General features: G+C 44.5%; 1 protein-coding gene across 1 annotated transcript in view; it reads left to right on the top strand.

Annotated features, from left to right (window-relative positions):
• Positions 1 to 3,744: 3,744 nt before the first annotated feature.
• Positions 3,745 to 21,062, top strand: part of NEDD9 (neural precursor cell expressed, developmentally down-regulated 9) — a 49,391-nt gene continuing 32,073 nt past the window's right edge. The window contains exon 1 of the mRNA XM_038771127.1: positions 3,745 to 3,877. Within this exon, the coding sequence (XP_038627055.1) occupies positions 3,866 to 3,877 (12 nt within the window). The 5' untranslated portion in view covers positions 3,745 to 3,865. The remainder of the gene's footprint in view (positions 3,878 to 21,062) is intronic.

The following is a 21,062-nucleotide window of genomic DNA, read 5'->3' as shown; positions in this document are numbered from 1 at the left end:
GGAACGAAGAGGAGACAGAAATGCCATTTCACTGTTGGTTCCTTCTTTATGCCCCTACCCTTTAAATTGAGGCCAAGGATGGCTATTTCCAAGTACGGCTTGCAAATCTGTATTATCGTAGTCATAGAACAATTGAAACTCACTTTCTAAACTTGGTAGCGTACAGATGACTGGTCTTTTCCAGGCAAAGCCAAAAGTTGCTGTGTTTGTGGCACAGCCAAAGGGTCATTATGCCAAAGCCGAAAAGACCAATTTAAGAGGCCACCGGGTTCAAAGCTTAAGAGACAAAATACGTCCCTCAGAGGGACCTATATGTGAAAGAGAGATGGTGTACAGGGTCAGCACTGACCAGATCTGGTGAAATGGTCCCAATCTATGAAGGACCTTTCAAATGAGGTGGTGCTAGTGGTGGCACACAAGAGATGTGGAGGAAACTTCGGGCCCTATGCAGGGGTGTCCTCTTGCACCTAAGGAATTCTCTGGCAGAAAGTTTGCAGATGCCTCAAATATACCGGATTGCTCCTTGTTTCATTCCCTACTAATCCATTCAATTCTGTGAGGCGAAGTCCTGGCAGGGAATTGAAAGTATTGCTTGTATTATTGTCACTTCTTCCAGTTTTATGGACTAAATCAATCTAACTTCCAAAACAATAACAGTGGCATTTGTTAAGCACTTTATTATGTGCCGAGCACTGTGCTAGGCACTGGGATAGCTACAATGAGATCGACCAAATTGCTGTCCCACGGGGCTCGCAGTTTAAGGAGGAGAAGGGAAAGTAGGTACTGAATCCCCAGTTTATGGAAGCAGAATCCGAGGCACAGAGAGGTTAGGTGACTTGCCCCGGGGCCTCTCAACAGACAAGTGGCAGATTAGAGTCCGGATTAGAACCCAGGTCTCCTGACTCCTAGTCTTCATCCCACGCCCCCTGGGTTGTGGTGGGAGTTGGGGTGGGGAGGTAGGGGTCAGTGGAAAGAGCAGGGATTTGGGAGTCAGAGGACTGGGTTCCAATCCCGGATCCGCCACTTGTCTGCTGTTTGACCTTGGGTAAACCACTAAACTTCTCTGTGCCTCAGTTACCTCATCTGCAAAATGGGGATTAAGACTGCGACCTAAATCCAAGGGTCATTACCTTGTATCTACCCCAGCGCTTAGAACAGTGCTTGGCACATAGTAAGCACTTAACGAACACCACCATTATTAATTATTATCATTATCCTCCGCTCAACGAGCCGGTGTTGCTTCTTGCAAATGAAATCCGGCAACTCTGGACTGGAGGCGCTCGGCTTGCAGAGGGGCACGCAGGATCCTTTGAACGTTGAAAAGAACAAAAAAACTCAAGCAACCATCGAAAAGGAGGCAGCAGCAGGGGGGGGGGCGTTCGGAAAAAGGGAACTGCAGACAGAAACCCCTTTGTTCCCCGGGTTCATTTCATGCGGAGATGGCAGAGGAGGTGAATAGCTTTGAAACGAAGCGGGGGTTTACTTAGGAGTTGCTAGGTCACAGGAAACGGGACCGTCAGGACTCGCTTTGTTAGGCCGGTTTCGGGAAAAATAACGAGTTAATCTGAAAAGGAATTTATTCTCCCCCCCCCACACCTTTTCCCTCCCCCCTTTCCATTTTCTCACCCTCCCTTTTTTTTTTCTTTCCCGGGGCCGAGGAAGAACCGTCCCGTAACGCAGCTAATAATGAAAAGGAATTTATTCTTCCCCCCCCCCACACCTTTTCCCTCCCACCTTTCCATTTTCTCACCCTCCCTTTTTTTTTCTTTCCCGGGGCCGAGGAAGAACCGTCCCGTAACGCAGATAATAATGAAAAGGAATTTATTCTTTCCCCTCCCCACCTTTTCCCTCCCCCCTTTCCATTTTCTCACCTTCCCTTTTTTTTTCCCTTCCCGGGGCCGTGGAAGAACCGTCCCGTAACGCAGATGTAATGAAAAGCAGCGTGGCTCAGTGGAAAGAGCCCGGGCTTTGGAGTCACAGGTCATGGGTTCAAATCCCGCCTCCGCCACTTATCAATCAATCAATCAATCGTATTTATTGAGCGCTTACTATGTGCAGAGCACTGTACTAAGCGCTTGGGAAGTACAAATTGGCAACACATAGAGACAGTCCCTACCCAACAGTGGGCTCACAGTCTAAAAGGGGGAGACAGAGAACAGAACCAAACATACCAACAAAATAAAATAAATAGGATAGAAATGTACAAGTAAAATAAATAGAGTAATAAATATGTACAACCATATATACATATATACAGGTGCTGTGGGGAAGGGAAGGAGGTAAGATGGGGGGATGGAGAGGGGGACGAGGGGGAGAGGAAGGAAGGGGCTCAGTCTGGGAAGGCCTCCTGGAGGAGGTGAGCTCTCAGCAGGGCCTTGAAGGGAGGAAGAGAGCTAGCTTGGCGGAGGGGCAGAGGGAGTTATCAGCTGTGTGACTTTGGGCAAAGTCACTTCACTTCTCTGTGCCTCAGTTACCGCATCTGCAAAATGGGGAGTAAGACTGTGAGCCCCACGTGGGACAACCTGATCACCTTGTAACCTCCCCAGCGCTTAGAACAGTGCTTTGCACATAGTAAGCGCTTAATAAATGTCATTATTATTATTATGAAAAGGAATTTATTCTTCCCCCTCCCCACACCTTTTCATCATCATCATCATCATCAATCGTATTTATTGAGCGCTTACTATGTGCAGAGCACTGTACTAAGCGCTTGGGAAGTACAAATTGGCAACATATAGAGACAGTCCCTACCCAGCAGTGGGCTCACAGTCTAAAAGGGGAAGACAGAGAACATCATCATCATCATCAATCGTATTTATTGAGCGCTTACTATGTGCAGAGCACTGTACTAAGCGCTTGGGAAGTACAAATTGGCAACAAATAGAAACAGTCCCTACCCAACAGTGGGCTCACAGTCTAAAAGAACAAAACCAAACATACTAACAAAATAAAATAAATAGAATAGATATGTACAAGTAAAATAAATAGAGTAATAAATATGTACAAACATATATACATCCCTCTCCCTTTCCATTTTCTCACCCTCCCTTTTTTTTTCCTTTCCCGGGGCCGAGGAAGAACCGTCCCGTAACGCAGATAATAATGATCCACAAATACCACTATTATTATTATTATCATTATCATTATTACTAGCATTATTAGTATTATCATTATTATTGGGGAGGATCGGGCCCCGGTGGGACCGCCCCCCGACCTCGCGGAGCCTGCGTCCTAGCCAATGGGAGGAGAGGTATGCAGATGAGGCTTCCGTCGCAGCCAATGGGGGGCGGGGTATGCAGATGAGGCCTCCGTCGCAGCCAATGGGGGGCGGGGTATGCAGATGAGGCCTCCGTCGCAGCCAATGGGGGGCGGGGTATGCAGATGAGGCTTCCGTCGCAGCCAATGGGGGGCGGGGTATGCAGATGAGGCCTCCGTCGCAGCCAATGGGAGCGGGGTATGCAGATGAGGCTTCCGTCGCAGCCAATGGGGAGCGGGGTATGCAAATGAGGCCTCCGTCGCAGCCAATGGGGGGCGGGGTATGCAGATGAGGCCTCCGTCGCAGCCAATGGGGGGCGAGGTATGCAGATGAGGCCTCCGTCGCAGCCAATAGGGGGCGGGGTATGCAGATGAGGCCTCCGTCGCAGCCAATGGGGGACGAGGTATGCAGATGAGGTCGGCGCCGTCGGCCTCCCGACGGGAAAACAATGAGCTCAGATAGGCTGGCGGCGGGGCGGGCGGGCGCAGTCCGTCCCTGGGCTTTCTGCTCCTTTCTCGTTTCACGCGACTGTAAATGGGGCCGCGAGGACTCCGGTCCTCGATGTGTTCCCGCTAATTCCCGGACGCGATCCACCCCACGCCTGCAGAAATGAAGTACAAGGTAAGGGAAGCTCTGCCTTTCAAAACCCGTTTCCGTGTTTATACCCGGAATGAGACTCTTTTTTTTAGGATACCCTGCTTGCCCAGTTGTAGGGCTTGGTGTCAAGTAACTTCTGCATTGCTGCAGTGTACTTCCCCAACTACAGTGCTGTGCACACAGTAAGCGCTCAGTAAATACAACTGAATGAGTGATGAATTTAATAATAACAATGGCATTTATTAAGGGCTTGCTATGTGCAAAGAACTGTCCTAAGCGCCGGGGAGGTTACAAGGTGATCAGGTTGTCCCACGGGGGGCTCACAGTCTCAATCCCCATTTTACAGATGAGGTCACTGAGGCACGGAGAAGTGAAGTGACTTGCCCAAAGTCCCGCAGCTGACAATTGGCAGAGTCGGGATTTGAACCCATGACCTCTGACTCCAAAGCCCGGGCTCTTTCCACTGAGCCACGCTGCTTCTCTAAACGCCAAACTTCATTTGGAGCTCTTGGAGCCCCAACTGTTGACTACAGTGCTGTGCACACAGTAAGCGCTCAATAAATACAACTGAATGAGTGATGAACTTCATAATAACAATGGCATTTATTAAGCGCTTACTATGTGCAAAGAACTGTCCTAAGCGCCCGGGAGGTTACAAGGTGATCAGGTTGTCCCACGGGGGGCCCACAGTCTCAAATCCCCATTTTACAGATGAGGTCACTGAGGCACGGAGAAGTTAAGTGACTTGCCCAAAGTCCCGCAGCTGCCAATTGGCAGAGTCGGGATTTGAACCCATGACCTCCGACTCCAAAGCCCGGGCTCTTTCCACTGAGCCACGCTGCTTCTCTAGACGCCAAACTTCATTTGGAGCTCTTGGTGGGCAGGGAAGGTGTCTGTTTACTGTTGCATTTTACTCTCCCAAGCGCTTAGGACAGTGCTCTGCACACAGTAAGTGCTCAGTAAATACAATGGAATGAATGAATGGATACGGAAGGCTCCATGTGGCATCAAGAGATTTGATATACTTGGGTAATGACAGTTCTCTAGATTGTGAACTTTCTACCAACTCTTTTTAGTGTGCTTTCCTTAGCGCTTAGTACAGTGCTCTGCACACAGTAAGCGCTCAATAAATATGATGGAATAAGTGAATGGATACGGAAGGCTCAAGAGATTTGACATGCTTGTGTAATGACAGTTCTTGAAACTGTAGACTGTCTACCAACTCTGTTATAGCGTACTCTCCTTAGTGCTTAGTACAGTGCTCCGCACACAGTAAGTGCACAATAAATGTGATCGATTGACTGATCGATGCAACCGAGAAGCGCTTCAAGAACCACTAACGTGGAGTTTGTCACCTTCAAAAGTTCCGGAAGAAATGTAAAAAAGGCCTCCTCGGAGCTAAATTACAACAGGATAGGATAGGATCGTATCCACCTCAGCGTTTAGCACAGTGCTTGGTACATAGTACGCACTGAACAAATCCTCAAGTATTATATTGCCTGTCTGAAAGTTTAGCCTGTTACCCTGGAGATGCCTTCAAGAAATAAGGTGATCAAGAAATAAGGGAGAAGGGGTAAGATCAGAGTGACGGACTTTTAAATTTGGCCTTCTTTACTTGATGAAGCATTTGGAGACACTGGGAGAAGTAGAGGTCAGGGCTCTGAAACTATTTTAATCAAGACTGTTCTCCCAGGGGAACGCTCTAAGGTATTGATTGCGCAAAATTGTTTATTTTGGATGCCTGCAACAAAGTTGCCCTTTTGACTACACTTATAAAGCCTTCTTTGCATTTACCCCAGGCAAAGAACTCAGCGTGCTTGTTTAACCTGTCCCGTTTTGTTGCAGGCAATTTGGGGTATGGAATTGACGTGTCACTTTTGCCTAATGTAGAAAGCAGCAAACCAGGAAAGAAACACCTTTTCCTGTCCAGTTCTGGCAGTGCTTCATAAGTGCTCAGAGAAGTTTTATACAAGACCTGGAAAACTTTTTAACTTGACTGGACCTCAAGATGGGACGGGAGGGAGACAGAGTTGGTACTTTTTGAAGGAGCTTTTACATTTCCAGGTTGCCATGTGTGTGTTCCTAGAAATCTTGGGGTTTTTTCCTCTGAAGTTAATCTTGGCTGGCTTTTGTCCAACTTCTAAATATGCGGTTCTTTTTTCCCTTTTTTTTCCAACATCAATTTTAACTCTGATCATTTTGGGGAGCAGGAGTTCAATTTTCCTCCATTTGTAAGTGAATTTTTCCAATGCATCATCATATGGCCTTAATGAAGAGATAAACCCAGATGTCTAAATGTCCCTCCCTCGTTGCATTATTATAACTCTCCTTGAAGGCAATACAATGCCCGGTTATGGATGAAATCCAGTGTTCCGAAAAAAGAAAAGCATAGGAGAACATACTCTTCTCCACACCCTATTCTGACATTTTAAAATTTGGCTCAATATAGAATTTTATTTTATATTTATCTCTTTGTTTCTGGTTGTGAATGGCATGGGTATGGGGCCCATCATTTTACTTAGTTGCTTTCTCTCTGTCTCCCCCACTAGATTGAAAACTGGATAGGGATGGTGTCAACCAACTCTGTTGTATTCTCCTGAGTGCTAAGTATACTACTCTGCACACAGTAAGCACTCAATAAAAACCCTGACTGATTGACTGGTTTCATCCAGGTTGGAGACAAACTCCCACAGGACATGGTATTGTGAAGAGCTCAGGCCACAGTCAAGTTCAGTGCCTCAGTTTCACGATCTGTAAACTGGGTGGGTTCATATTGCCAGCTCCTTGGTGAGAGTTAAATGGTTCACAGTCCTCCAGAACATCTGGAGTAAAGACTTCTAGAAATTACTCTTCCAAGAAACATTATTGTGGCAGAGCATGATGGAATTACTTAGCTTTCATGGATACTTTGCTCACAATTTATTATCTGTCCCTCTCCCCGGACATCCGTGTGGAATATTCTGGCAGCCAAACAGTGCACCTGAATGACTGGTGAGTCACCTTTTAGACTGTGAGCCCACTGTTGGGTAGGGACTGTCTCTATATGTTGCCAATTTGTACTTCCCAAGTGCTTAGTACAGTGCTCTGCACATAGTAAGCACTCAATAAATGCGATTGATGATGATGACTGGTAAAACTCTCTATGATCCTTGCTGTCTTTTCCCCAATTCCTGCCCTACAAGAATGGAGCCTTAAGGGTGGGAGTTAATCCTGGGTTCAATTGCTACAGAAAGCCACAAAGCCCAGGGGGAATTGGAAATGAAAAAAAGAATTTAGCTGCTGATGCCCTTTCCTCTTTCTAGTGTTTCTTTTCCCTCTCTAATTAGAAGCAAAGCGCTTTAGTTCAGGAGATTAAGTAAAATGGTTACGTAACATGATTATGTAACTCAAGAATAGACAAGGCTAGACAAAGAAAGAGAGAGAGTATGGGGGTGGGGGGTTAGGCTTTTAAAACCTTTCCTCCTGCCTGACATGTTTACTTTTCCTGTCAAGTTTGAGGTACTCTATTTAATGCCCTAAAACTTCTCTCAGAGCTTTACCATCCTGAGGCCAGAAAGTGGAGGGAATATGTGCTCAGGTAATTTGTTTTATATCCAGGGCCTGTTTTTGTAAATCCACAGATAAGCAGTAGGTAGTATTCTAATCTGTTCCTAGTGTCAGATCTCTCTTGGAAGTACAGAAGCTCATTTCATAGCCTATTGGACCATTTCATGGTTTTCTGGGTAGCAGCAAATATGGGATTTTGATTCATCAATAATAGTTTCTTGGCCATTTCCCAGGCTGTGAAACAAATGTGATCATAATTTAGAGTCTAGACTGCCTTGACTTGCTTCCCGCCCACCTGCCCCACAGAACGATCTCTTTATAAATTGGGACAGCTGAAATGTTAAACCTGGAGGGGGTTTTTATTTTCCGGGATGATGACTGTGTGGTCAGAAGAAGAGTTATTTTTTGTCCAGCTGGGAAGCAGTGTGGACTAGTGAAAAGAGTCTTGGCCTGGGACTCAGAGGACCTGGGTTCTATTCTGCCATTTATCTGCTGGGTGATGTTGGGCAAGTCACTCAACTGCTATGAACTTCAGTTTTCTCATCTATAAAATGGGGATTAAATGCCTCTTCTCCCTCCTACTTAAACTGTGACTCCTCTTTGTCTGACCTGATTATCCTGTATGGGTTCCAGCATTAAACACATATTCAGTGCTTAACAAATAGCATCTGTACTATTATTAGCTGGGCGTCGGGTGGTTCTCTTGCTTAGTGCTGGGCCATGAGGTTTTGGGGAGCTCAGTAAATGCTGATTGGCTACATCTTAATACTCAATCAGTCCTTTTCTTGCTTTGTTTCCTTGCCAAGTTCTTGCACTGATTTGTGCTTCCGTTCCACATGAATATTATTCTTACCCTTTGGATTATACAGGCATGTTATTATAACTAGAGCAACCTTATAAAATGCTCATAAGAAACCACGGATGAGGTGCAAAGTGCTACTGAATTAAGAACTGTTAAACACTAAAATTTTTATACCTGGGGGACTGGCATTAAAAAAAAGGAATAGTTTGAAGTAGAACTTGGCACCATAAAAATGGTCTGAGGGCACTTGGAAAAACTCTCACTCTGTGTGGTATTTGACTTTTGGGTGGATTTACCCTAAGAGGGCTTTGCTTTAGAAAGGATGGCTCTCAACACTTCTATTAATAATAATAATAACTGTGGTATTTAAGTGCTTAACTATGTTCCAAGCACTGAAATAAGCACTGAGGTGCTTACATGATAATCAAGTCCAAAACAGTCCCTGTCCCACAAGGGGCTCACAGACTAAGAGGGGGAGAGAGAACAGGTATTTAATCATCATTTTACAAATGAAGAAACTGAGGCAAAGATATGTTAAGTAATCTGCCTAAGGTCTCCCAGCAGGTAAATGGCAGAGAGGGGATCCTAAACCCAGTGACTCTCAGGTCACACTGTCTCTATTAATGTTCCTAATATATGACATTTTAGTTTTTGACACGTCCTTTGCTTTTATCTTCGCAATGTCATTCTGCTGCTAATCTGAAATGTCCACGGAGGATTCTACACGTAGCTTCAAGGTACCAAGTTAAATATTCACCTTGAAACCCATCAGCTATTTATGTAGTATCTTTACAGCCAATCATTAACAGTTCCGGAGCTAGGAAAGGTTTTCTCCTGGGCCCTAAAGCATTTGTAGACCCCCAAGGTGATGCTCTAATAATACCAAATATAGCAAGCCACACAGTGTGTAACATACCAAGAATTCCTTTCACATCCTTTCATGGCTGGAATAAACCCGAGTCCTGTTCTGAGAATTCACCAGTGGCTTCCTGTCTACATCACAGGGTCCTCTATTAAAAACCTCTCTTTTTACCCTCTGGTTCCTTTGTAAGCTCACTCCGGCTCTCTGCCCTTCTGACCTCTTTCAGTTTTCTTTCAGTTCTCTCTGCTCCTTCAGTACTAGTTTGCTCCGGGTTTTCTCCTACCCACTTCTCCCCAGGCCCTTGCGACAAACATTCTGATAATCTCCACTCCAGTTTGACCTCTCCTGTTGCCTCTACTGCAGGGCCATATCACTCCGAAGATGCTGAGTTCAGCAGGGGTCACACCTTGCCCACAATCTCTGTTTGTCCACTGGGCCCTCCAGAAGTCAGCCAGGCTGGTACCCCAGCCCCTAATCTCCCACCCCCTCATTTGAAGCCAGGTTCAGGTCGGAATCAATACCTGTGCGTATTTTGAGGGGAGGCTGTAGGAGAGGATGGGGGTGTGCAGCAGTGGCTGTACTGCTATCAGAAGCAGCATGGCCTAGTGGATAGAGCACAGGCCTAGGAGTCGGAAGGTCATGGGTTCTAATCCCGGTCCCACCACTCGTCTACTGTATGACCTTGGGTGAGTCTGGGCCTCAGTGACCACACCTGTAAATTGGGGATTGAGACTGTGAGCCCCGCATGGGACAGGGACTGTGTCCAACTCAATTTGTTTGTATCCACTCCAGCGCTTAGTACAGTGCTTGGCACATTGTAAGAACTTAACAAATGCCATCATTCTTACATGTGTGTGCTTGCGACTGAGAAGAGAAATCTACAGGCTCCTGAGTAGTGGCCTGCTTTACCTAGACCAGGATAGGTGCTAAGGTCTTAGCAGGAATCAGTTCCAGAACTAGGATCGGGTAGGGGTCTGTACTGGATCATCCCACGTGGGTAGGTCATTTCCCCACTGCCTCCATCATGTGATCTCTTCCCTTTGAGCCTGTGCTTGTCCCTGAGGAGTCTTCCTTACCCTCCCATCTCATTAAAGCCTTTAAAGCTTCCTCCCTGTCCTCTTCAGTTTGCCTGAAATCCCCAAAGAGGTTCCTTCTCATCACCTCTGCCCTCCCAAATGACCACTGTTTTTCTCTAATCCCTACCCAACTCAATCACAGCTAAATGATATTCTCTAACCTGCATAGATTACTTGTCTGAGCTGGCCTGCTCTAGGCAGGTCTCATTGAATGCAAGGTAGGACACCCAGTATTTTAGCAAGTACAAACTAATTTGTATCCTGTGATAGTCTTAAATGGAGGATATGGTACAGAATACCAGGACAGTATAATGGTATGCTTTTCTAAAGTGATGCTCTAGTGTCTGTAAGTTTTCAGTTCTCTGTTAATAAAGATCAGGTGGTAGCCTGTTCGCCAGAAGGCTAGATTTGCACCTTTGGAATTCACCGCTCTCACTCCCTCTCTACACGCACACACACGCACGCATGTGCACACACACACACACACACACACACACACACACCCGCCCCCCCCACACACACCCCAGGACTTTGGTGTCTAGCCCAAAAGAGTCAGGAGATCTAGGTTCTAATCCCACCTATACCATTTGCCATGTGACTTTGGAAAAGTCACTTAACTTCTCTGTTCCCCACTTTCCCCATCTGTAAAATGGGGATTGAGTTCCCGTTCTCCTCCCTAGTAAACTGGGAGTCCTATGAGGGCTAGGGGCTGAGTCCAATCTGATTATCTTGTACCTGCCCAGGCGTTTAGCAGTGTTGGGTACATATTAAGTGTCAAAAAATACATTTATCATTATTATTACCTAATCCTAGGAAATCCAGATCGTTGATGATACAGAGCAGGTAAAAAGGAGGAGAAAAGACCACAAAATTGGAATGCCCATCCCCTCACTTCATTTCAGCCAAATAGAGTGATGCAAATGTTAAGTATGAGGGCTTGGTGATCTATTTTTAGGTAATTTGTGGGGCTCAAAAAAACCTACACAAATTGGTTTGCAGTGCTTGCTACCAGGACTGTGGCACTGCTGTGCAGTAACATATAGGCTTAATTGCTGGCCCTGTTGGCCAAGCGAAGCAAAATACTGTTACTGGGAAGAAATACTATATTTCCAATTCCAAATACTTGAGAAAAGCTGCTTGTATCCTAGACAACGAATGACTGCAAATCGCTTGCCACAGAATGGGTAAAAGGACTGTTTGTTCTGTGCCAACCCAAATCCCCACCATTTTGTTTACTGCAAGCATTCCAGAGTTCTCCCTGTGGTTGTTAAGGTATAGACAGGGAGTAAATAAGAACTATGAACTTCTGCCAAGCAGCCATCCCAACTGACAAGACCGGAGAAACCCTTGCCCCTGATCAGGATGTGACGTTTTTACTGGCCACATTACAAACAGGTGGGTGTTTGGCCTTTTCCTGCTTTCTTTGGGAAGATGTATCTTCTGCTAAAGAAAGCACCATTAATGATAACGGCATAGTCCATCTTAACGGGATTAGCAAAACAGCATTCAGTCTAGACATAAAAGATGGACCAGTTTGGACATTTCCCAGGCAAAACATGCCTGGTATAAATCCAGGTGAACATTTGCAAAATTAGACTGTCTCATGGAATTTCTTGGACTTCCAGTTTTCAAGTGAAGAAACTCTGTGGCTTCTGCTTCCCATCCAAACCAGAAAGACCAGTTCACAACTCTAAGAACAAACTGCTCAATAAATGCACACATAGAATTCAGTCAGATGCTTCTCAATCACCAGAGGGATTTGGGGACTGACCTTTTTCCTTTGAAAAAGACCTTTGGTTTCTCTTCTTTTCTCTCTTCCCACATTCTCAGTAGGAATTTCATCCAGTTATGCAAACCTTTGAGGGCGGGAACTTAGTCGGTTGTACCACTTTTATTACTAGTGGCATAGGTGAGAAGGAAATAGCCATGTTATTACCATTTTTTCCACTGATTTTCTGGATGAAACCTCCGTATTAACGAAAGCAGGTAGCAAACGTATAACCCAATAAAGAGCAGTAAGCAGAAAACATGCAGCACATTTAAAACTCTCATCCATAAATAAAGCTTTTTTTCATGATTTTAAATTGTTCAGCCTGCCCATTGTCTTCCGTTCTTACAGAGCAATCTCCATTTCTGCTCATTCTATTGTGCCGAAGGGAAATGACCTTAATTTCTTAAGGAGTTTCTTTTTTCTTAATACATCTGGGTGTGACCTGAAATTTACCAGGCAATGAGTGGGAAGAGCAGCTAACACAGCAGTACAGTTACAGAAAGAGCCGTTTTATGGGTTTTGAAAGTTTCATTCTTCCCTTGTATCCTGTAATAATCCTGTAATAAACGGAGATCCTTATTTATTGATTTTCTTCTCCGGCTCATTCATAGAGCTAAGTTGAAAAGGAAGGCGAGATAAGAATTTAATCAACCCATCAGGGACCTTTTCCTAAACGCCTCCATTCACTATGAAGTTGGAATTTCAGTGGGAACAGCCCTTGTGAATCATCCCTAAACAATGACTTGGTCAAATGCCACAGTGTCCTGGGAATAAATATTCCCTCCCAGTGAATGTCATCCCTTCTCTCTGGGTTCACAGACTGTGACTATCCAGAGGGCTCTGCTCCCAAGCCGTAAAACTCGGTGGCCAGAGTTGAGATGCAGGGAGGCTTGGGCACTGAAAATAAAAACATACGGGACAAAAAAATGCTCCAGTGTTGTATCCATAGTGACAGGAAACAGGCCTGCTGAAAAGCAACCACATCAGTGGTTCAAAACTTGTTGATCATGATGATGATCAGACAGGCTGTAACGTTTAAAGTTGCTAAATACACCCCATTCCAGTAGAGTAATTTAGTTCTTCATAGCCTTCAGCGCTAGCTTTGAATCTCCTTTCATTAAGGTCTTAATAACAGGCGCAACTTACTGTATTTGTTGCTTGAGGGAAAGAAGTTAGGTTCTCAGAGCGGCCTGTTTTTTTGGTGTGGCAGGTGGAAACTTGATGAGATCATTTCGCTCCAAGGATTTTGGATGCTTGCTTTCCTCTGGAGATTTTTGTTTTAGTTGGGGGAGGAGTTCAGTTCATGATCTAGGGCTCCATGAGCTCATAGTAGTAATGACTAATCACAAGGCCTTTTTCTAGTGTGGCTTTCTTCTGCTTCACGTGGTAATCTTTCCTCTCCACAGTGAGCCTGAAACAGGCATTACTATGTCCATTTTACTGATGCTTAGATAGAGGTAAGGAGGTGACATGCCCAAAGCCCCTATTGCTAATCAGTGGTGGAGCGGAACAAGAACCTCAGTGCAAGTTTTCAGGGCCCTGTTCTTTCCCACCATATGCTGTTGTCTCTCCCTGACTCAGAAATGAATCTTTTGGTGGTTTAGACGGTTTGCTCTACTATGAGTCAAAGATCAAAGAGACCCCACAGAACAGCCTGATTTGAGTTTTTCATGTGCCTAGCCCAGATCTCCAATTAAAATTAATTAATTGTGATATTTGTTAAATGATGGCTACGTGTGAAGCACTGTACTAAGTTCTGGGTACATACAATAAAACAGACACAGTCCCTGTCCCGCTTGGGGCTCACAGTTTAAAAGGGAGAGAGAACAGGCACTGAATCCCCATTTTACAGATGAGGAAATTGAGGCCAAGAGAACTGAAGTGACTTGCCCAAGGTCACACAGCTAGCAAGTGATAGAGCTGGGATTCAAACCCAGATCCTCTGACTCTGACCCATGCTCCTTCCACGAGACCATGCTGCTTCTACCAGAGAGAAGCATTTTCTTATTCAACAGCATGCCACAGAGGGGTCTGTGAAGGGTCTCTCAGTTGGGTTATGATCTTAGAGCTCACTGTAAGGCAACAGATCTCGGAATTATACACAAATACAAAGAAATATGAGATTTAAGTTTGAACCCTAAGGGAATTGATGAACTGTTTTAAGGTCAAATATGGTGGCATTGGCTGGAAGTCAAATGGTTGCTTTTTTGGACGTCGAGCAAGGTTAGATTGCAGATTCTCGAGGAGACAGAGCAAACGACCATCACTTTTACCTGGGGGGTTCAGATTTCTCGGGCAGTTTGCTGCTTGCTTCTCAGGATTCCTCTTCCTCAGTTTATGCTTCGTTCCCTTCTCCGAGTAAAGTCCATTCTCCAAAACAAGTGTTTTCTCTGTGGAGAGATGGGAGAATTAGGGGATGCTTCTCTGACCACACATACCTGTCGGGGTGAAGGAAAGGGTGTTTAACTCGGGGTAATCCTACCTCTTCATTTTCCCATGGTATTAAAGTTCATCTTCCAGTATGGGTTTTGGTAATAATAATCATCACTGGTAATTATTTCCATTGATGAATGATATAAAACAAAATTATTTTTGAAAATGACTCTCATGCAGCATAGTCTAGGAGAAAAGCCTGAGGCTGGGAGCTAGGGGACCCAGACTCTGCCACTGGCCTGCTGTGTGACCTTGGGTAAGTCACTTAACCTCTCTCTGCCTCAGTTTCCTCAACTGCAGAATCAGGATTCAATACCTGTTCTTCCTCCTTCTTAGACTGTGAGCCCCATGTGGGACAGGGACTGTCTCCGACCTAACTTGTATCTACCCCAGCACTTAGACCAGTGTTTGACCTGTAGGAAGTGCTGAACAAATACCAGGAGAAAAATGAGCTCACGGTCTAGAGGGGGAGACAGACATTAATATAAAAATAAATGATTTATAATATATGCTATATAGATACGTAAGGGCTGTAGGGCAAATATCAAATGCCCAAAGATCACAGATCCAAGTGCGAGTCCTTGAAACTCAGCCAATTTCATGATTTCTCTGGCAAATATACCTTCCTCCTTGAGTGTCTCTCAGGGTAGTGTGCATTTGTACTGTGTGTGCCTAGCCTGATCAAAGAGTGGTGTCACCCAGAATAGGCCCGCACTGAAGTTAGCTTTAGACGACTGGACACATTCACTGGCTGAATTGCTGCCTAAGCGTGGGCTGTAGGAAGGTAAAAATAGAAAGATAAAGATAGTAATAGACAAGTCATCACAATCTTCCGCAACTGATGACGAAAGCAAATCCAGACAAATTAGCGTCACTTGATGGGGCAGAGGCAAAGTAATCTTTCTTTACTCGATTTCTATTTCGAGGAGCATGTACGGTCGTGGAAATTTAAGTCATACCTCTCTTTGGTTGGAAAAACAGAGATTGTTTCCTTGGCAGTTGTGGTTATTCTATGAATGCTGATAGCAAAAAAAAAAAACAGTGAGTCACATGTCCTACACAATGTACACAGACTCTACTTGCTGTATTGTATTTTCTCCTGAATCCAAAGTGGTAACTTGGACACCAAGCAAACAGCAGAAACCAAACAGTTTTTTTCCCCCCTCTGAAGTGGGATTTGAATGTTGGTGTGTCATCCAACACTCCATTATAGTTGGCTAGATTTAATTAAAAAATGTCAAGTCTCTTTAAATAGGCTATTATATTTAATCTTTCTCAGTTGGTCAGTTGCTATTTCCCTCTTGGCTTTCCTGTTTGCTTCATGGTTACGTACACTCAATACAACTGTATTCTTACCCACGTCATTCCCAGAGTTTGTTGATCGGAAGAGATAGGCTACCGTGGCCATTACCTCTCCTGCTGCCTGCCACCTGCCTCCTTCAGCTATTAAAGTTTGGGGGATGGAAGGGAGCACTGTTTCACGTGGTTCAGTCTGCTCCTACTTTTCCCATCCGGGACAACAACTGAAGATCAGCATGGCCTAGTGGATAAATCACTGCCCCGGCATCGGAACACCTGAATTCGAATCCCGGTTCCTCCACTTGTCTGTTTTGTGACCTTGGGAAACTGCTTAACTTTTCTGTGCCTCAGTTTCCTCAATTGTAAGGTAGGAATTCAATATCTGTTCTCCCTCCTGTAAGTTAATTATGGGCAGGGAACGTGTCTGCTAATTCTATTGTGTTGTACTCTCCCAAGGACTTAGTATAGTGCTGTTCACATAGTAAGTGCTCAATAAATAGCATCGATTGATTGATTGATGATTACTTGACGTTAAGCCCCCATGGGGAACAGGCCTGTATCTGGCCTGATTAGCTTGCATTTACCCCAGTGCTTGACTATAGTAAAGTATCATAAAAAAAAACAACTAGACCAGACTGTAAGCTCTTGTTGTACTGTACTGTCCCAAATGTACAGTGCTCTGCACACAGTAAACACTCAATAGCACTGATTGACTGATTGATTGAATAGCACTGATTGACTGATTGATTGATTGAACCACTCGGGCTAACAGTTATCCAAGTTATCCACCACATCTAGTGCAAGTTATGCATTAAATCCTAGTTGTTCAAGGGTGTTTGAATAAAATGTTTTAACTGCCTTCCCTTCACAATGTATTTTCCTTTCATTCTGTGCCAGGAAAATGGCCTTAAGGATATTCCTGTTAACCAGGATTCTAAGACCCACCCCCTTGCCCTATCTCTTCCAAAATTTTCTGGGTCAACCTTTTCCTCGATAAAGGCCTTTTAACTGAAGCATTCTTAATTCTGGCCTCTTAAGGCATTCTCTAAGTTATGTTCCCCGGGGCAAAATGTTTCGGCATTATTAGTGATGGGGTATGGCTAGATTAATTCATTTGAAAGGAAGACTTTAAAATCCTGGTGTTTTATTGCTCTCGCTGGGCACTCCAAAAACCATCTCTAAGGCTTTGTCCTTTCACTGCTAAACCTCTCTAGACAAATCATTTAACTGGATATAGAGTTGCCATTGTTACCTTATCCCATGTTTGTTTGCTTGCTTGTTGACCTGCTTATCATCTAGATAAAGGAATGCTAGAGAACTGCCGATTCCAAGCTGCTCCAAGCTGCTGAGCTCTCTGTCAAATTTCCTGGATGACTCTTTTTATGGACAAGAGGGTGGCTATGCCCCTCTCCATATATTAATTACCTGTGTTCTAGGGTTCTTAGGTATACGGGTCTTGTTGCCCTAACCTATCTGTGACAAAGTTGAGTTGGTGTTGCATGCACTTTAGCCCTTCTCCCGACCCTTTGACAAAGGCTATGTGTGAATGAGTCCCAAACTGGTATCTTGCAGCCTTTATGGCATGTCTTATATGTGCTGGGAATCTAAGAGGGCTTATCTAAACACTTCCTGGGTGCATTCAAGTTTGTGGCACTTTCTTTAATTCACTTTTAATTGCCATTCAATTATTTGATATGCCATCTTTAAGGGCTGACTCAAAGGGTTTCTATAATAGCAAACTTTCCAGATAATTGGGGACAAACCAACACTCAGGACAAAGGGCATTTGGATAATTTGTTAGTATAGACCTAGCTTGAAAGCCCAAATTTAAATTTACCTTTCATCCCTACACCACTCTCAAAATATATTAGAAGCTGAGATAGAAATCAGAGGTTATCAAAAGAATAAAGCCATCTTGGAGTAGATCGCTCCACTTAAATCTGGAAGGAGATCAATAGCCCCAGTCAAATAAAAACAGCCATCAATCACTGCCTCTTACAAAATGATTCTGTTTTGGAATTAGGCTGGGACTGAGGCTATTTTCTCAAAAAGAAGACCCTCCCTAGGACAGTTCTTCCACTTTTCAACTCTCCGCAAGCTGAAGAGGTTCCAGGGATTCCTAAGAAGCTGAACTGGATTTTCACTCACCTTGCGAAAGGGGAAAATTCTCCATGCATGAGGCTTAGTGGACAGAACTGGCTTTTTAATCCCAGCTTTGCCATTGGTCTGAAGTATGACCTTTGGCAAGTCACTTACCTTTTCTGGGCCTCAGTTTCCTCAATTGTAAAATGGAAATGAGATATCCACTCTCTCTTCCACCTAGATCATGAGCCCTGTGTGTTTTAGCACAGTATTTGGCACCAAGAAAGTGCTTAATGCCAAAGGATTTTTGGGTTTTTATGATATTAAGCACTTACTATGTGTCAAACACTGTTCTAAGTGCTGGGGTGGGTACAAGTTAATTAAGTTGGACACAGTCCCTGTCCTAAATGGGACTGGCAGTTAAAGTAAGAGGGAGAACTGGTGTTTAATCCCCAGTTTACAGTTGAGGAAACTGAGGCACATATATAGTTGTTGTATATTTTGTTCCCCCCTTTAATGGATCACTGCAGATCATCGAGCATGCTTCATTTCTCTGCACTCCAGTCTATCTGAAGTTGAAGACTCAGTCCATGGTTCTCCGGGGCCATGGGTGGGTGGGGTTTTCAATGTAAAATCTTAGACAAAGCAAACTGAGGGGTCCTCTGGTCCAAACTGTCAAAAATTACAAAAATAAACAAAGGAAGCCTTTTCAAAGAAGATTTGAAGTGGGTTTTTTTGTTTGTTTGGTTTGCTGGTGATTCCTGCCCTTCCTGGTCTCCCGCCTTGTTTACCGCTCTGGTCTCCCAAAGGGTTCCAGAGATGTAGTGCCTGGAAGAAAGCAGGAAACAAACACATTTCCTGCAGGCTGGAGCACTTTCAAAGCCAATAGGATCAAGCTTTTTTGGCTTGGTGTAGGAGAGGTGGGATCTCCAACCAGCCAGAACGGTTTGTTATTCAACCAAATAACCTGGAGCTCCAGAAGACTCCAGACTTCGACTTTTAGTGTAAGCTTTATTTGTTGTTACTCTGGTTTTTTTCTGGGCCAGAGGACTGGGAAGCTTGGCAGAAACTGCCTCCCGTTTGACCTTGGATAATTGCATTTTGTGGTTCTTTCTCAATGTCCTCATTTATCAGTTGACCCCGTTTCCTAACAGGGAAAGCTTAACTCATTCGCATTGGTAAATGTTTTGAGAGGTTTGAGGGAAATCCCAGCTCTTCAGGGGGTAGTCATAAATACCATTATGGTGAGTGTTAGTAAAAGTCGTAATAATAATGGTGTTTAGTGGGCATCTCCTGACTGCAGTGAGCTGTACTGAGCAGTTGGGAAAGTACACCAAAAAACACAAGGTATGTTCTTGCTCACAAGGATCATAAGCTCCTTGAGAGCGGGGATCGTTCCTAACAACTCCAGGCTTCCCAAGTGCTTAGTGCAGTGCTCAATAAATACTATTGATTGATTGACTGAGACTTGACTAAACAAGACTGTAAGCCCCCTCTAGACTGTAAACTCACTATGGGCAGGGAACACGCCTACCAATTTTGTTGGATTGCACCCTCCCAAATGCTTAGTACAGTGTTCTGCATGCAGTAAATACTTAATAGATACCATTTATTGACTGATTAACAGACATGGAAGACAGACATAAACATATTTACAAGTAAGTGGAATCTGAATAAATCAATTGAAAGTTTAATTAATAATAATAATATAATAATGGCATTTGTTAAGCGCTTACAATGTGCAAAGCGCTGTTCTAAGCGCTGGCTGGGGGGGGTAAAGGTGATCAGGTTGTCCCACGTGGGGCTCACCATCTTAATCCCCATTTTACAGATGAGGTAATTGAGGCTTAGAGAAGTTAAGTGACTTGCCCCAGGTCACACAGCAGATATGTGGTGGAGCTAGGATTCGAACCCATGACCTCTGACTCCAAAGTCCGTGCTCTTTCCACTGAGCCACGCTTCTTCTCTAATTGAATTGAATATGCAGTGTGGCCTAGTGGAAAGAGCTGGGCCTCGGAGTCAGAGGAGCTGGGTTCTAATCCCAGCTCTGCCACTGATCTGCTGTGTGGCCTCGGGCAAGACGCTTAACCTCTCTGTACCTCTGTAAAATGGGGATTAAGATTGTGAGCCCTGTATGGGACAGGGACTGTGTCTCACCTGATTATCTCATGTGTACCCCAGCGCTTAGTACAGTGCCTGCACATAGTAAGCACTTAAATACCATAAAAACATATTCACAAGGGCTGATGATGGATAGAAATGAATACATTAAGTTTTAGAAGCAGTGGTTGGGTTGATGCAACTTGAGGTATCGGTTAATTAGTCAGGGAGGGCTTGTTGGAGGAGGCAGAATTCAGGGAAGGCTTTTGAAGTAGGGAAGGACTGAGAACTGGTGGATTTCGGGATTTTAGTTCTAGGTCAAGGAGGACGGTGTGAGTGAATTGCTTGCTGGCTGTTTGAAAATGGGTACTTTGGCATATTATCTGTGGTGAATTTGCTGTTTTTCAGTCCTATCACTTATTCTGGCCAGTAAACCCTTGGTACTGTCAACTTTAGCTGAGAATATTCATCTGTGTCATGAATAGGTGTCCTGCTGGTGTAGAGTCTCCTGAATCTGACAGCCTTTTGGAGTGCCACTCTCCAATTGCTAATCTCCAAAAGCCGTCTGGGAAGACTACTGGGAAATAATGGCCAACCAATTAGGATAACTCACCCGCTGGTGCCTCAGTTAACACTGACAATGGAGGGCTGAAAGTATTTGCAGTGAAGTATTTGTGGCAGGCCCGTGAACCATTAGCAGGCCGGCTCCCAGGTGGTGAGAAGGTTACTAGGACAGAGACAATAAACCACCAGAGAAACTTTCACATGGGAATTTCTACCAGTAATAATCAGAGCATGGTTCACCGCTTTGGTTCAGTGTAGGGCATTTCAAATGCATTTCCTTTATTTATTCTGATTTTTCTCTGTAGTCAGCAGCCCTCTACTGTCTTCCATTTCTCTTTTTGCTCCTTTTAGCCCATTTAATTACCCAGCTCTCAACTCTCTGCCCTAGAAGGCTGTGTGGGACCCCTGTGCTTTTCACTGTAAATTGCTTTTCTACTTGACCATTCGCAATAGGAGAACAGTCCAACTTTGGGAGAGATGAAGGGATATTCAGGTTTTTTCCCCCCATGTAAATATAGAACACCAGCAAATCGACTCCCTAGAAAACATTCTCAACACTGAGCCAAGGTCCTGGGTTGAGCAGCTCTGTGGAATTTCTCTTTCCATTCCTCATGGTAAGAATGGGAGTGTTTTTTAAGGTGCTCTAAGCAGAAGGGAAATGTAACTGCTATAGG

This window comes from Tachyglossus aculeatus, chromosome X2 (genome assembly GCF_015852505.1).
Source record: "Tachyglossus aculeatus isolate mTacAcu1 chromosome X2, mTacAcu1.pri, whole genome shotgun sequence".
Classification (NCBI taxonomy): domain Eukaryota; kingdom Metazoa; phylum Chordata; class Mammalia; order Monotremata; family Tachyglossidae; genus Tachyglossus; species Tachyglossus aculeatus.
This window is presented reverse-complemented; position numbering and strand designations above follow the sequence as displayed.